General features: G+C 43.6%; 1 protein-coding gene across 2 annotated transcripts in view; it reads right to left on the reverse strand.

Annotated features, from left to right (window-relative positions):
* Positions 1 to 1,384: 1,384 nt before the first annotated feature.
* The window catches only part of macrod2 (mono-ADP ribosylhydrolase 2), a 1,142,091-nt gene continuing 1,127,456 nt past the window's right edge, over positions 1,385 to 16,019 (reverse strand). The window contains exons 15-17 of one of the 2 annotated variants that reach the window (XM_014207725.3): positions 8,390 to 8,530; positions 5,564 to 5,632; positions 1,385 to 1,689 (exon numbers count right to left, since the gene is read on the reverse strand). In XM_014207725.3, coding sequence (XP_014063200.1) covers positions 1,667 to 1,689; positions 5,564 to 5,632; positions 8,390 to 8,530 — 233 coding nt within the window. In that variant the 3' untranslated portion in view covers positions 1,385 to 1,666. The remainder of the gene's footprint in view (positions 1,690 to 5,563; positions 5,633 to 8,389; positions 8,531 to 16,019) is intronic. The other variant, XM_014207733.3, reaches the window with a different exon arrangement.

Consider the following 16,019-nt stretch of genomic DNA (forward strand, 5'->3'; position numbering starts at 1 on the left):
CCTGTAATGTTAACGTCTGCAAACTGGAGCTGGTGCAGCTATTTTGGGTTGGTGAATGTGGCGTTCTGATTTTTTTACAGTCCCATGCTCCCACAATGTTCTAGACTCTAGATGGAATTTAAGGTTAGATGGAACGCTCCCACAATGTTCTAGACTCTAGATGGAATTTAAGGTTAGATGGAACGCTCCCACAATGTTCTAGACTCTAGATGGAATTTAAGGTTAGATGGAACGCTCCCACAATGTTCTAGACTCTAGATGGAATTTAAGGTTAGATGGAACGCTCCCACAATGTTCTAGATGGAATTTAAGGTTAGATGGAATGCTCCCACAATGTTCTAGATGGAATTTAAGGTTAGATGGAACGCTCCCACAATGTTCTAGATGGAATTTAAGGTTAGATGGAACGCTCCCACAATGTTCTAGATGGAATGGAACAGAGATATTATATTTCGGATATTATTAATATTCTCAATATATGCCTCTAGAATGGAAGGTTAGTCTCTTTTCCCGAAAGAAGGTTTATTCCTCTGGCACTATATGGCTAATATGGGAATGGCTAGTAGTAGTAGTAGTAGTAGTAGTACTGTAGTAGTAGGAGTAGGAGTAGGAGTAGGAGTAGTAGGGGTAGTAGGAGTAGGAGTAGTAGGAGTAGGAATAGGAGTATGAGTAGTAGTAGTAGTAGCAGGAGCAGGAGCAGGAGCAGGAATAGGAGTGGTAGCAGGAGTAGGAGTTGTAGTAGTAGTAGCAGAAGCAGGAATAGGAGTGGTAGCAGGAGTAGGAGTAGTAGTAGTAGTAGTAGTAGTAGTAGTAGTAGCAGGAGCAGGAATAGGAGTAGTAGCAGGAGTAGTAGTAGTAGTAGTAGTAGTAGTAGCAGGAGCAGCAGCAGCAGTAGGAGTGGTAGCAGGAGTAGTAGTAGCAGGAGCAGGAGCAGGAATAGGAGTGGTAGCAGGAGTAGTAGTAGTAGTAGCAGGAGCAGGAATAGGGAGTAGTAGCAGGAGTAGTAGTAGTAGTAGTAGCAGGAGCCAGCAGCAGCAGTAGGAGTGGTAGCAGGAGTAGCAGGAGCAGGAATAGGAGTGGTAGCAGGAGTAGTAGTAGTAGTAGTAGCAGGAGCAGCAGCAGCAGTAGGAGTGGTAGCAGGAGTAGCAGGAGCAGGAATAGGAGTGGTAGCAGGAGTAGTAGTAGTAGTAGCAGGAGCAGGAATAGGAGTAGTAGCAGGAGTAGTAGTAGTAGTAGTAGTAGTAGTAGTAGTAGTAGTAGTAGTAGCAGGAGCAGCAGCAGCAGTAGGAGTAGTAGTAGTAGTTAGATCTAACAGACTGCCAGGTATCGCATCAGTTTGATATGTTACAGTCCTCTATCACATGTTTCTTTTTTTACATCCATATTCAAATTTGATCGATGAATCATTTAATGAATGACCGATTCTGTAATAAAGATTGATTGATGATAGATTTCATTGATGACAGATGACATCATTTCATTATAATAAAGATTCAAAAAGTAATTAAAAAGTAATGTAAAATAGGGGAATGAATTATGTCATGGTGAATGACTCGTTCTTGTGCCTCCGGTCCCCCAGTTTAAGAGGGCATACGGGCACAGGTACTGATGTGGTGGCCCTTCCTTTCTTCACAGTTGGCTGGTTGATTGTCCCTCCTCCTGCTGTTCATTCCTTCTTATCTACAGGATCTGGATGGACAGAAGAAAACAGGAAGAAAATAAGAAGGAGAAGTTGATGACACGAGGGTGCAAAAGTAGAGCAACCTTTCCAGAAACACAACAGGGATTGAACCAATCACAGGCAACACAATAGACCTTATTCACGCGGTGGACCATGATTGGTGGAGATCCAGGAAGCTGAAGTGCTCCTCATCTACCCCATGATGTTGGGCCAAACTACCCCTCTATTGTGAGTTCCCTAGCACACTATTTATATGGGCCCTGGTGAAAAGTAGTGCACTATATAGGGCAGGGGTATTCAACTCTTACCCTACACAGTCGGACGGCTGCTGGTTTTCTGTTCTACCTGATAATAAATTGCACAAACCTGGTATCCCAGGTCTAAATGAGTCCCTGATTATTTGGGAACAATGAAGAGAAAAAAAGGTCTAGATTTGAATTTGAGGGATATAGGGCAAAGGGTGCCATTTGGGATGAACAGTATCTTGCATAGTGAGACAATAACTTCTTGTGTGTGTTTGAGTTGGGCATTATCTACGGGATTTGGAGGGGAGATAGGAGAGGGTGAGGTAAGGCTGCAGGAGAGGGTGTGGTAAGGCTGCAGGAGAGAGTGAGGTAAGGCTGCAGGAGAGGGTGAGGAAAGGCTGCAGGAGAGGGTAAGGTAAGGCTGCAGGAGAGAGTGAGGTAAGGCTGCAGGAGAGGGTGAGGTAAGGCTGCAGGAGAGGGTGAGGTAAGGCTGCAGGAGAGGGTGAGGTAAGGCTGTAGAGTGAGATAATATTGTTATCATGCAAACAGACAGACAGACAGACAGACAGACAGACAGACAGACAGACAGACAGACAGACAGACAGACAGACAGACAGACAGACAGACAGACAGACAGACAGACAGACAGACAGACAGACAGACAGACAGACAGACAGACAGACAGACAGACAGACAGACAGACAGACAGACAGACATAGGAAGGCAGGCTGTCAGGTAGACAGGCACACACACAAACAGATAGACAGACAGAAAAGACAGGCAGACAGACAGACAGACATGCCCATGTGCTCTGTTGGCTGATATTTTTTGTGTTTATATAGGACCTACAGCCCACCTACCATCTACCAATTATGTCAATGTGGAACAATACGGAGCCCTCCGCATTGGTACAACATTTGGGAGGCGCACATCCATGCGGTATGGAGCTCGATTTGGCCTCTGCATGCCTCCAGAGGCTCATGCCTGCCTCCGGATCAAGCATAACTTGGCTTTAAGGGTGTCATTTTACATGCTAAAAGAGCACACCTGATTAAACTTTTCAATTATCACAATAATAACACCTTTTGGAATTTTAACTATAATTTGGCTGACTAGAATTTAAAAAAAAACTATAAGGTTCTTCAAAACAATCTACAACGAACCTTTGAGATTGAAGAAGGTTCTTTATAGAACCATTCTCCAAAAAGGTTCTATAAAGAACCATAAAAAAGGGTTCTATATAGCCCCAAAAAGGGTTGTAACCATAGCGGAACCCTTTTTTGGTGCTGTATAGAACCTTTTATCAATGGTTCTTTATAGAACCTTAGGACAATTTTCTTTATAGCACTATACATAGGCCATTACTAATGACTAGGGCCCGTACACCAGATGTCACATACACCAGATGGGTGCAATGAAATGTGTTGTTTTACAGGGCCAGCCATAGTAGGACAGCGCCCCTGGAGCAAATTAGGGTTAAGGGTTTTCACCTTGTCTGCTCGGGTATTCGAACCAGCAATCTTTCGGTTACTGGCTTAATGTCAAATGACATGCAGAAACATTCCATTGGGCCCTCAATGTAGACCTGGATATGGCAACATGGCAGCAGTATTGTTTCTTATCAAATATGATTTATCGATATCTGTGTCCCAAATTACTTTATATTCCCTACACAGTGCACTAAATAGGGAATAAGGTACCATTTTGAACACAGTCATGATTTATCAGCATTATTATTGCCCCAGCGGTTAATGTCGCTTCCGAGTTAAGTTAATATACAATCCAAATGTGATTTATTAAACTGTGTGATAGTTGAGTGTGTAGGTAATTCATCACAGTCAATCTCCTAAGGCTCGCTTTCACGTACAGTATTTACCAAAATATCAGGGTCACTACTGGGAGAGGGGAAGAGGAGAGTATGGGAGAGGAGAGAAGAGAAGAGAAGACAGGAGATGAGATGAGACGATTTAAAAATGCACAGTGAGTCTGAGTGAACACGTAGAAAGAGAGAAAGAGAGAGGAGAGAAGAGAGCAAGATGGAGAAAGATGAAGAATGAACATGTCTGTGCAGGGAGGAAAAGAGGGAGAGAAGGAGAGATGGAGCAAGGGAGCGAGGGAGGAAAGGAGGGAGAGAGTGGAGAAGGATGAGACCGAATATCAGAGTAGGCCAAGCAGCTCACTCTGAAGAGAGCTGAGAACAGGGAGAGAGGGATAGACAGAAAGAGGTAGAGGGATAGACAGAAAGAGGTAGAGAGGGATAGACAGAAAGCAGTAGAGAGAGATAGACAGCAAGAGGTAGAGTGATAGACAGAAAGAGGTAGAGAGGGATAGACAGAAAGAGGTAGAGGGATAGACAGAATGAGGTAGAGGGATAGACAGAAAGAGGTAGAGAGGGATAGACAGAAAGAGGTAGAGAGGGATAGACAGAAAGAGGTAGAGAGGGATAGACAGAAAGAGATAGAGGGGTAGACGGAAAGAGATAGAGGGATAGACAGAAAGAGATAGAGGGATAGACAGAAAGAGGTAGAGTGATAGACAGAAAGAGGTAGAGAGGGATAGACAGAAAGAGGTGGAGAGGGATAGACAGAAAGAGGTAGAGGGATAGACAGAAAGAGGTAGAGTGATAGACAGAAAGAGGTAGAGAGGGATAGACAGAAAGAGGTAGAGGGATAGACAGAATGAGGTAGAGGGATAGACAGAAAGAGGTAGAGAGGGATAGACAGAAAGAGGTAGAGAGGGATAGACAGAAAGAGGTAGAGAGGGATAGACAGAAAGAGATAGAGGGGTAGACGGAAAGAGATAGAGGGATAGACAGAAAGAGATAGAGGGATAGACAGAAAGAGATGGAGAGGGATAGACAGAAAGAGGTAGAGTGATAGACAGAAAGAGGTAAAGAGGGATAGACAGAAAGAGGTAGAGTGATAGACAGAAAGAGGTAAAGAGGGATAGACAGAAAGAGGTAGAGGAATAGACAGAATGAGAAAGAGTGATAGACAGAAAGAGGTAGAGAGGGATAGACAGAAAGAGGTAGAGAGGGATAGACAGAAAGAGGTAAAGAGGGATAGATAGAAAGAGGTAGAGGAATAGACAGAATGAGGTAGAGAGTGATAGACAGAAAGAGGTAGAGAGTGATAGACAGAAAGAGGTAGAGAGTGATAGACAGAAAGAGGTAGAGAGTGAGAGACAGAAAGAGGTAGAGGGATAGACAGAAAGAGGTGGAGAGGGATAGACAGAAAGAGGTAGAGGGATAGACAGAAAGAGGTAGAGGGATAGACAGAAAGAGGTAGAGAGTGAGAGACAGAAAGAGGTAGAGGGATAGACAGAAAGAGGTACAGAGGGATAGACAGAAAGAGGTAGAGTGAGAGACAGAAAGAGGTAGAGGGATAGACAGAAAGAGGAAGTGAGTGAAGGAATGTGAAGCTAAATACTGACAGATGCCAGGCATCCCTACTCAATGCTGAGGGTACTCAGACTGATGTGAATTTTTATTCAACAGCTGTGGTCGCTAATAAGAAACCACAAGCAGATCAATGAAGATGACCAGGTAGAGAGTGGGTGTCTGTGTGTTTGTGTGTTTGTTGAGAGTGTGTGTGTGTGTGTGTGTGTGTGTGTGTGTGAGCCTCCGATTCCAACTTACCTTTGGACGGAGTGCTGTCGGTTTCAGTTGGGTCAGATCCTTCCAAGCTCTCGACTTTAGCATTTATTTCTAATAGACAGAGAGAGAGAGAGATGGAGAGGAGAGGAGAGGAGAGGAGAGGAGAGGAGAGGAGAGAGAGGAGAGAGAGGAGAGGAGAGGAGAGGAGAGGAGAGGAGAGGAGAGGAGAGGAGAGGAGAGGAGAGGAGAGGAGAGGAGAGGAGAGGAGAGGAGAGGAGAGGAGAGTAAGAGCGAGAGCGTGAGAGAGAGGAGAAGAGATTACAATCACAGCTTTCTATCTCTGAGATACTGTGGGCATTGAAGGATATTGAAGGATACTAAAAGACAATCACTCATCATCACTCAGACCCTCCAACATGTCTTATACCAACTGACTGAGCAGACACATGGGGAAGTTGGATCATGGTCATACACCCACAAATAGGCCTATATATTTCTGTAAATGTAGGATACTGACATAAACTTGTAGGCGACTCTCAGAGCCTCTGCATCAGACTGGAGTCAGACACTCTTTGACTCGTCACATGGTCTTTTAACCACTGAGTGAGAAGATACTTGGGGAAGTTTGTTCATACACCCACAACCGTTGCACTATTATGAACTAACAGAATAGTTCATTATCTGTGTAACCTACCCCTGTGTAACCTCTGTCCTCTACCCCTGTGTAACCTCTGTCCTCTACCCCTGTGTAACCTCTGCCCTCTACCCCTGTGTAACCTCTGTCCTCTACCCCTGTGTAACCCCTGTCCTCTACCCCTGTGTAACCCCTGTCCTCTACCCCTGTGTAAGCACTTCCCTCTTCCCCTGTGTAAGCTCGTTCCTCTTCCCCTGTGTAATCTATTTCCTCTTAGCTTGTGTAAGCTCTTTCCTCTTCCCCGTGTAACCTCTTTCCTTTTCCCCTGTGTAACCTCTTTCCGCTTCCCCTGTGTAAGCTCGTTCCTATTCCTCTGTGTAATCTAGTACCTCTTCCCCTGTGTAAGCTCTTTACTCTTCCCCTGCGTAACCTATTTCCTCTTCCCCTGTGTAACCTATTTCCTCTTCCCCTGTGTAACCTATTTCCTCTTCCTATGTGTAATCCTTTCCTCTTCCCCTGCATAACCTCTTTCCACTTCCCCTGTGCAACCTCTTTCCACTTTCCCTATGTAACATCTTACTTCTTCCTATGTGTAATCCTTTCCTCTTCCCCTGTGTAACCTCTTCCCCTGTGTAAGCTCTTGCCTCTTCCCCTGTGTAACCTATTTCTTCTTCCCCTGTATAAGCTCTTCCCTCTTCCCCTGTGTAAGCTCGTTCCTCTTCCCAGTGTAACCTCTTTCCTCTTCCCCTGTGCAACCTCTTTCCACTTTCCCTATGTAACATCTTACTCCTTCCTATGTGTAATCCTTTCCTCTTCCCCTGTGTAACCTCTTTCCTCTTCCCCTGTGTAACCTCTTTCCTCTTCCCCTGTGTAACCTCTTTCCTCTTCCCCTGTGTAACCTCTGTCCTCTACCCCTGTGTAACCTCTGTCCTCTACCCCTGTGTAACCTCTGTCCTCTACCCCTGTGTAACCTCTGTCCTCTACCCCTGTGTAACCCCTGTCCTCGACCCCTGTGTAACCCCTGTCCTCTACCCCTGTGTAACCCCTGTCCTCTACCCCTGTGTAAGCTCTTTCCTCTTCCCCTGTGTAAGCACTTCCCTCTTCCCCTGTGTAAGCTCGTTCCTCTTCCCCTGTGTAATCTATTTCCTCTTAGCTTGTGTAACCTCTTTCCTCTTCCCCGTGTAACCTCTTTCCTTTTCCCCTGTGTAAGCTCTTTCCTCTTCCCCGTGTAACCTCTTTCCGCTTCCCCTGTGTAAGCTCTTCCCTCTTCCCCTGTGTAAGCTCGTTCCTATTCCTCTGTGTAATCTAGTACCTCTTCCCCTGTGTAAGCTCTTTACTCTTCCCCTGCGTAACCTATTTCCTCTTCCCCTGCGTAACCTATTTCCTCTTCCCCTGCGTAACCTATTTCCTCTTCCCCTGCATAACCTCTTTCCACTTTCCCTATGTAACATCTTACTTCTTCCTATGTGTAATCCTTTCCTCTTCCCCTGTGTAACCTCTTCCCCTGTGTAAGCTCTTGCCTCTTCCCCTGTGTAACCTATTTCTTCTTCCCCTGTGTAAGCTCTTCCCTCTTCCCCTGTGTAAGCTCAATCCTCTTCCCCTGTGTAATCTATGTCCTCTTCCCCTGTGTAACCTCTTTCTCCTTCCCTGTGTAAGATCTTTACTCTTCCCCTGTGTAACCTATTTCCTCTTCCCCTGTGTAACCTATTTCCTCTTCCCCTGTGTAACCTATTTCCTCTTCCCCTGTGTTAGCTCTTTCCTCTTCCCCTGTGTAACCTCTTTCCTCTTCCCCTGTGTAACCTATTTCCTCTTCCCCTGTGTAACCTATTTCCTCTTCCCCTGTGTAAGCTCTTTCCTCTTCCCCTGTGTAACCTCTTTCCTCTTCCCCTGTGTAACCTATTTCCTCTTCCCCTGTGTAACCTATTTCCTCTTCCCCTGTGTAAGCTCTTTCCTCTTCCCCTGTGTAACCTCTTTCCTCTTCCCCTGTGTAACCTCTTTCCTCTTCCCCTGTGTAAGCTCTTTCCTCTTCCCCTGTGTAAGCTCTTTCCTCTTCCCCGTGTAACCTCTTTCCTCTTCCCCTGTGTAATCTCTTTCCTCTTCCCCGTGTAACCTCTTTCCTCTTCCCCTGTGTAACCTCTTTCCTCTTCCCCTGTGTAACCTCTTGTGTCAGAGGTGTAAAGGGAAATGTATACATCATTAAATTACATTAAATGTACATGAAATCAAATACTGACGTTCACTAGCGCTGGTGTCTATCTCCATCTCTTTCACCGTATCCTTCTCCTTCTCTTTCTCCTTCTCTTTCTCCTTCTCCTTCTCTTTCTCTTTCTCTTTCTCCGTATCCTTTTCTTTCTCCATATCCTTCTCTTCAGGTTCTGCATTAGAAAGAATTGAACATACAAACACAAGTTCTCTTTAAATTACTTGGTTGCTTTGGACATAATTTGCTTACAATGGATAAAATAGCATTTGGAATGTAGATGATGAATGCAACAAGTGTGGACAGACCGTTCCGTGTAGCTCCTTGTTTGTAACAACTCTGTGCTTACAGTAATACAGGCATCAGAACAGAATGGTCAGGACAGTCTCAAATGTCACCCTATTCCCTATATAGTGCATTACTTTTGGCTCTGGTCAATATAGGAACCCAATTTTAATTTTTTTGATTTATTCACCTTTATTTAACTAGGTAGGCTAGTTGAGAACAAGTTCTCATTTGCAACTGCGACCTGGCCAAGATAAAGCATAGAAATTCGACACATACAAAAACACAGAGTTACACATGGAATAAACAAAACATACAGTCAATAATATAGTAGAACAAAAGAAAACAAAAAGTCTATATACAGTGAGTGCAAATGAGGTAAGTTAAGACAATAAATAGGCCATGGTGGCGAAGTAATTACAATATAGCAATTAAACACTGGAATGGTAGATGTGCAGAAGATGAATGTGCAAGTAGAGATACTGGGGTGCAAAGGAGCCAGATAAATAAATAAAGTATGGGGATGAGGTAGGTAGACAGATGGGCTGTTTACAGATGGGCTATGTACAGGTGCAGTGATCTGTGAGCTGCTCTGACAGCTGGTGCTTAAAGCTAGTGAGGGAGATATGAGTCTCCAGCTTCAGAGATTTTTGCAGTTCGTTCGAGTCATTGGCAGCAGAGAACTGGAAGGAAAGACGACCAAAGGAGGAATTGGCTTTGGGGGTGACCAGTGAGATATACCTGCTGGAGCGTGTGCTGCGAGTGGGTGCTGCTATGGTGACCAGTGAGCTGAGATAAGGCGGGGCTTTACCTAGCAGAGACTTGTAGATAACCTGTAGCCAGTGGGTTTGGCAACGAGTATGAAGCGAGGGCCAACCAACGAAAGCGTACCGGTCACAATGGTGGTGTCACAAGCGTCGTATTGAAGAGACCAAGGCACAGCGTGTTGAGTGCTCATCTTTTACTTTTAATGAAAGCACTTCACAAAGAAAACAAATGACAGCCAAACAGTTCTGTCAGGTATACTAACACACTAAACAGAAAGCAACCACCCACAAAACCCAAAGGAAAACAGGCTAACTAAGTATGGCTTCCAATTAGAGACAACGAAAGACACCTGCCTCTGATTGGAAACCATACTCGGCCAAACATGGAAAACGAAACATAGAAATAGAAAACTAGAACAAATTCCCCTAGAAACAAGCAAACCCTAAAACACACAAAACAACCCCCCTGCCACGCCCTGACCATTCTACTATGGCAAATGACCCTTTTCACTGGTCAGGACGTGACAGGTGGGTAGTGTATGGGGCTTTGGTGACAAAACAGATGGCACTGTGATCGACTGCATCCAGTTTGTTGAGTAGAGTGTTGGAGGCTATTTTATAGATGACATCACCGAAGTCGAGGATCGGTAGGATGGTCAGTTTTACGAGGGTATGTTTGGCAGCATGAGTGAAGGATGCTTTGTTGCGATATAGGAAGCTGATTCTAGATTTAATTTTGGATTGGAGATGCTTAATGTGAGTCTGGAAGGAGAGTTTACAGTCTAACCAGACACCCAGGTATTTGTAGTTGTCCACGTATTCTAAGTCAGAGCCGTCCAGAGTAGTGATGCTGGACGGGCGAGCAGGTGCGGGCAGTGATCGATTGAATAGCATGCATTTAGTTTTACTTGCGTTTAAGAGCAGTTGGAGGACACGGAAGGAGAGTTGTATGGCAATGAAGCTCGTCTGGAAGTTAGTTAACACAGTGTCCAAAGAGGAGCCAAAAGTATACAGAATGGTGTCGTCTGCGTAGAGGTGGATCAGAGAATCACCAGCAGCAAGAGCAACATCATTGATGTATACATAGAAGAGAGTCGGCCCGAGAATTGAACCTTGTGACACACCCATAGAGACTGCCAGAGGTCCGGACAACAGGCCCTCCGATTTGACACACTGAACTCTATCAGAGAAGTAGTTGGTAAACCAGGCAAGGCAATCATTTGAGAAACCAAGGTTGTCGAGTCTACCAATAAGAATGTGGTGATTGACAGAGTCGAAAGCCTTGGCCAGGTCAATGAATACGGCTGCACAGTAATGTCTCTTATCGATTGCGGTTATGATGTCGTTTAGGACCATCATAACCATCATAACAATATAGGGACCCCCGATCCCCACTGTCCAGTATTTCTGTAATATCTGGAGTATTTCTCCTCTCTTATATGGTGTCCTGTGTGAATTTAAGTATTCTCTCTCTCCCTCTCTCTCTTTGAGGACCTGAGCCCTAGGACCATGCCTCAGGACTACCTGGCCTGATGACTCCTTGCTGTCCCCAGTCCACCTGGTTGTGCTGCTGCTCCAGTTTCAACTGTTCTGCCTGCGGCTATGGAACCCTGACCTGTTCACCGGACGTGCTACCTGTCCCAGACCTGCTGTTTTCAACTCTCTAGAGACAGCAGGAGCGGTAGAGATACTCTGAATGATCGGCTATGAAAAGCCAACTGACATTTACTCCTGAGGTGCTGACTTGTTGCACCCTCTACAACCACTGTGATTACTATTATCTGACCCTGCTGGTCATCTATGAACATTTGAACATCTTGGCCATGTTCTGTTATAATCTCCACCCGGCACAGCCAGAAGAGGACTGGCCACCCCCAAGAGCCTGGTTCCTCTCTAGGTTTCTTCCTAGGTTCTGGCCTTTCTAGAGAGTTTTTCCTAGCCACTGTGCTTCTACATCTGCATTGCTTGCTGTTTGGGGTTTAGGCTGGGTTTCTGTATAGCACTTTGTGACATCTGCTGATGTAAAAAGGGCTTTATAAATAAATGTAATTGATTGATTGATGTGAAATTTGTAATTGAAATCGCTTTTCGCATATGAAATAGAGGTTTTCACATGTTGAGCTGAAATTTTCACACGTAAAAAAAAACAGACACATGAGGTCAGTTGACATGTTAACACTACTTCTTCACATGTGAGGCGAATAACATGTTTTTACCTCACGTGAATTGTGGATTCGGATGTGAAATTTGCAGTTTCACATGTGGAATAGCTTTTTCACTTGAAAATCTCCTGTAAGGGGTTCTACAAAACAGAGCCCTATACTACGACTATAGTTTAAGTAGTTAGCGAGGTAACTTCGTTCAACTCTGAGTTCAACTTGGCATAACCTGTACCACGAAAGTGGTTCACCTTTTAGCCAGGTATATTTCTATGGCAAAGAATCCTTCAGAACTAACATGCTCCGGGGCAGACAAACTAACGTCTTACTACATTTATCCTGTATTTCCTACATTTATAATTCAAATTTCATGTTGCTGCAGGATTCCTGCTGTAGCAAACCGGCTCAAATTAAGATCCTACATCTGTAACTGGCAGCTTCACATTTACATTTTTCACAAGGAGACAACAGAGGGTACTTAAAGCATCAAAGTGGCTCATGCCTGGAAATTCAATGCCTTCCTAAAGAGTCCCACTTCAAACAGAGACAAAACAAGTGTGAGGAGAGAGATGAAAAGAGAGGAAGGAGAGAGAGAGAGAAAGAGAGAGGAGAGAGTGATGAGAGAGATACAAAATTAATTACAGAATGCAGTCCTGAGGCAGAAGCTCCCCTTGTCGTCATCTCTCCACCTCCCCCTAACTATCAGCAGTCACACAGGCCCCTCTCCTCCTCTCCTCCCTTTCTCCTCCACTACCTCACTCCCAAAGCAACCCCTTGCTCCCTTTACATCCTCAACCCCGGCTACAAACAAATTGCGCTGTAAAAACATCTTGTCTCCTCCAGACCTCCCAAGGCACCACCTCTTTCCCCCAGGCATCTCAACAATGATGTAAACAAATACAGGTCCTCAGCAGTGTTGGAAAACAGTGTATTATTTCAAACTGTTATTTATATTTTTTGGGTCATTTTAGCAGATGCTCTTATCCAGAATGACTTACAGGAGCAATTATGGTTAAGTGCCTTGCTCGGTTACTGGCACAACTCTCTTAACTGCCAACAACCTACTGTAGCTGTTTGTACCAGACCAGGGTTCTAATACTATTTGAAATCTTTTAAATCCTTTATAGGCCCAGTGCAGTCAAAATTCAGTTTTTCCTGTGATTTGTGTCATATTGTACAACAGCTGATGAAACTAACACTGTAAAAGTGTAAAGAAAATTAGATCAGTGTTATTTCCTGATAGTTGCTGGTTGAAAATACAATCTACACAGGACCTTCTAATGAGCAGGTTTTGCATGGGTGGAGTTTTGACTTGCCTGGTGACATGCTTGGTCAATGCAGCTGTTTTTATCTCAATATCAAATCATTTCTGGGTAACAATTAAGTACCGTAATGTACATGTTTTCCATAAAAAAAGGTATAATAATAATTTAAAAAATGCTTCTTAGCAAAAAGCAATTTCTCAAGCAAGAATTTAGCTTGGACTGCCAGGCTAAAACTCCATCCACTGAATACAGGCAGATATTACAGGCAGTCTTTTCAAACAGCTCTTACACTAATAGGGCATTATCATCATTTTCAAAATGTAACAATATTATTCTAACCTCATAGTATGGAAATATAAAACACAGGAAATCACGTTTTGGACTTCACTGGGCCTTTAATATGTAAGGAAGAATCAACAAGGGGCTATGCGTTCTGTGGAAAATAATGCATGACGTGGAACGTGTGTGCCACGACACGCTAGCAGTGGCACTAACCTTCCAGGGAGTTGCAATATTTTCAGCGTCGGGGAGTAGTGAACCAAATGTAGTTCAACTAGTAATTAAACTACATTTTGCAGTAGCTTGGTGGTAGTTCAACTAAATTCAAATCTTGACAGTGTATTCAGTAGTTAATTACTTTAGCTAACTACTGGAACTACACACTACTTTTTTTGCTAAAAGAAAAGACAATATGGATGAAGTAGGCAAGAATGTCCTTTCTTTTTCGGCATCAGACCTGACTTATTCTCAGTTGAAACATAGTTTTTGTGTTTAAAGGCCAAATTACACATTTGGTTAACATCTGAATCCAGGGTGATGTCTATGATATTTGAGATTTAGATATGATCATTTTTCACAAAGTAGTTTTAGTGTAACTTAACTTCTTCCACTGTGATGTAATTGGTAGCTTTTAAACAATATTTTCAGAGTAGCTTCCCCAACACTGATTATTCTCCACAGGTAGGTAACTGGTTAGAGCGTTGTGAAAGGTCGGAGGTTTAAATCACCGAGCCGACAAGGTGAGAAATCTGTTGAGGTGCACTTGAGTAAAGCACTTAACCCTAATTGCTCCAAGGTCGCCGTTGACAATGGCAGACCCTGGCTGTGACCCCACTCCCTGAGGGTGTCTCAGGGGGAGTTGGGATATAGAGCACTGAGATGATTATCCCGCTAATACCACAGCTATAATGTGTTCATTTCAGGGTAGAAATGTGTTCGACATCCACTGAAGTAGCTAGCAAGTTTACTAGATAGCTACAGTAGTTGCCTTGGTAACCAAACCAACAGACTTGCTAGCTTAGCTAATCAAACCATCAGTCCTGCTAGCTTGCTATTAAGAAAATCAAATTCAACAATGCCAATAATATTTTCAATTGTACTTTTGCTTTCAAAAGCAGCTCAAACATAGAACATGTCATAATGAACGTCATAGCCATTGAATATTGCCGTGCATTCTAGAGAAATAATGCAAGTTCTTGAATGCCCTTCAAGCCAATCAGAAACGAGTATTCAACAAGGCCAGAGGGGGTGTGGTATATGGCCAATATATCAAGGCTTTTCTTATGTACGATACAACACGCAGTGCCTGGACACAGCCCTTAGCCGTAGTATATTAGCCATATACCACAAACCCCCGAGGTGACTTATTGCTAATATAAACTGGTTACCAATAATGGTTACCGTAATTAGAGCTGTGGTATATGGCCTGATATAGCACGGTTGTCAGCCAATCAGTATTCAGGGCTCGAACCACCCAGTTTATTAAGACCATTAACAAAGAGAGTTCCAAACCTCTCTGCCAATTCATGGGTTGCATATTTTGTCACAATAGTTTTTTGAACATTTATGTTGGACTGATGCCCGTCTGAGCGTTCTACTCAATGCATCGTCAATGAGCGCTGATGAAGATTTCATCAAACGTGCATTACAGTGGCTTGGAAATACAATGCCATTCAAAGGGAGGCAAATAATTAGTAGGAAACCTTTTGTCATCATTTTGATGTCGCCAGATTGACTTTAGATGCAGTATAACGTTAGCTAGTTAACTACGATTGAGAGGTCACCGGATTTTAGCTAGCTACCGTTAGCATTGCTAGCTATGTTTTACAAACTTTGTTAGCTAATGACAACATTGTCATTTCGAAAGTAAATTTGATGACATGATAATGCTAGCAATGTTGTTTCCTACTAAACATTTGACTACTTTAGCAATTTCCTCGTATTTCCAGGCCCTTTAGTGTGTTTTAGACTAAACAGTCATTAGCCTCAGTCTCGAATGACTGGGCTTATCACGACTTTAGGGCACCACTATCGTGCCGCCTATAGAGGGCAGCTTGAAAACGTTCATAATAATGCCATGACGCGACCGAGTGACGGAGGTGCAACCTATGAATAACAGGTCGTTTTCAGATTCCATATTCCTCCCCCTCCCCACTCAGATCACTCCCAGACTGTCCTATCAAAATTCTTGCTTGAGAAGTAAGATCAGCATTCCCCAAATCCAGAGGTTGGGAGATCAAATCCCAAATGGGGTCATATTGAGAAGTCAGCACTAAGTAATCATGTCAAATGTTTAAACTGTTTTAGCTGAACAGCGTACCGCTTACCTTAAAACCCCCCTACCATTTCATTACTTGCCTTACATATAAACACTTGAAATGTGCAGTTTCACATGTGAAAATTACAATTAGAGTTCACATGTAAACACCTTTTCACATGTGAGGAGAATAACATGTTTTCACCTCACGTGAATTGCAGATTCAGATGTGAAATGTGCAGTTTCACATGTGAAAACCTAACTCGCTCATGTTTTCAAATGTGTAGTTTCATGTTTTTACATGCTGTCACATGTTATTCCATTAACTTCACATAAGATCACGTGGTTTTTCCGTAAGGGAATGCCTGGATGCCTCAAAACTATTTAAGTCATTAAACAAGGTTTTCATGGTTTTCCATGTACTGTATGTCTTCATCAACAAACAAACCAGTTCTCTCAGAGAGCCATCCATTATACTGGAATATAGAATCCCTGGATGCTTGGAGTTAGTCTGCATCTTTCTACATGGCTGCCTTCTTAAAGCAGGCTTTAAAAATCAAGAGTTCTCCTGGATTTTGCAGATCAATTTTGCAGATCAATCATCACATTCTGCTTCTGTCTCTCTCTCGCTCCCTTTCTTTCTCTCCCTTGC

Source organism: Salmo salar, chromosome 01 (assembly GCF_965601325.2).
Source record: "Salmo salar chromosome 01, fSalSal1, whole genome shotgun sequence".
Classification (NCBI taxonomy): Eukaryota; Metazoa; Chordata; class Actinopteri; order Salmoniformes; family Salmonidae; genus Salmo; species Salmo salar.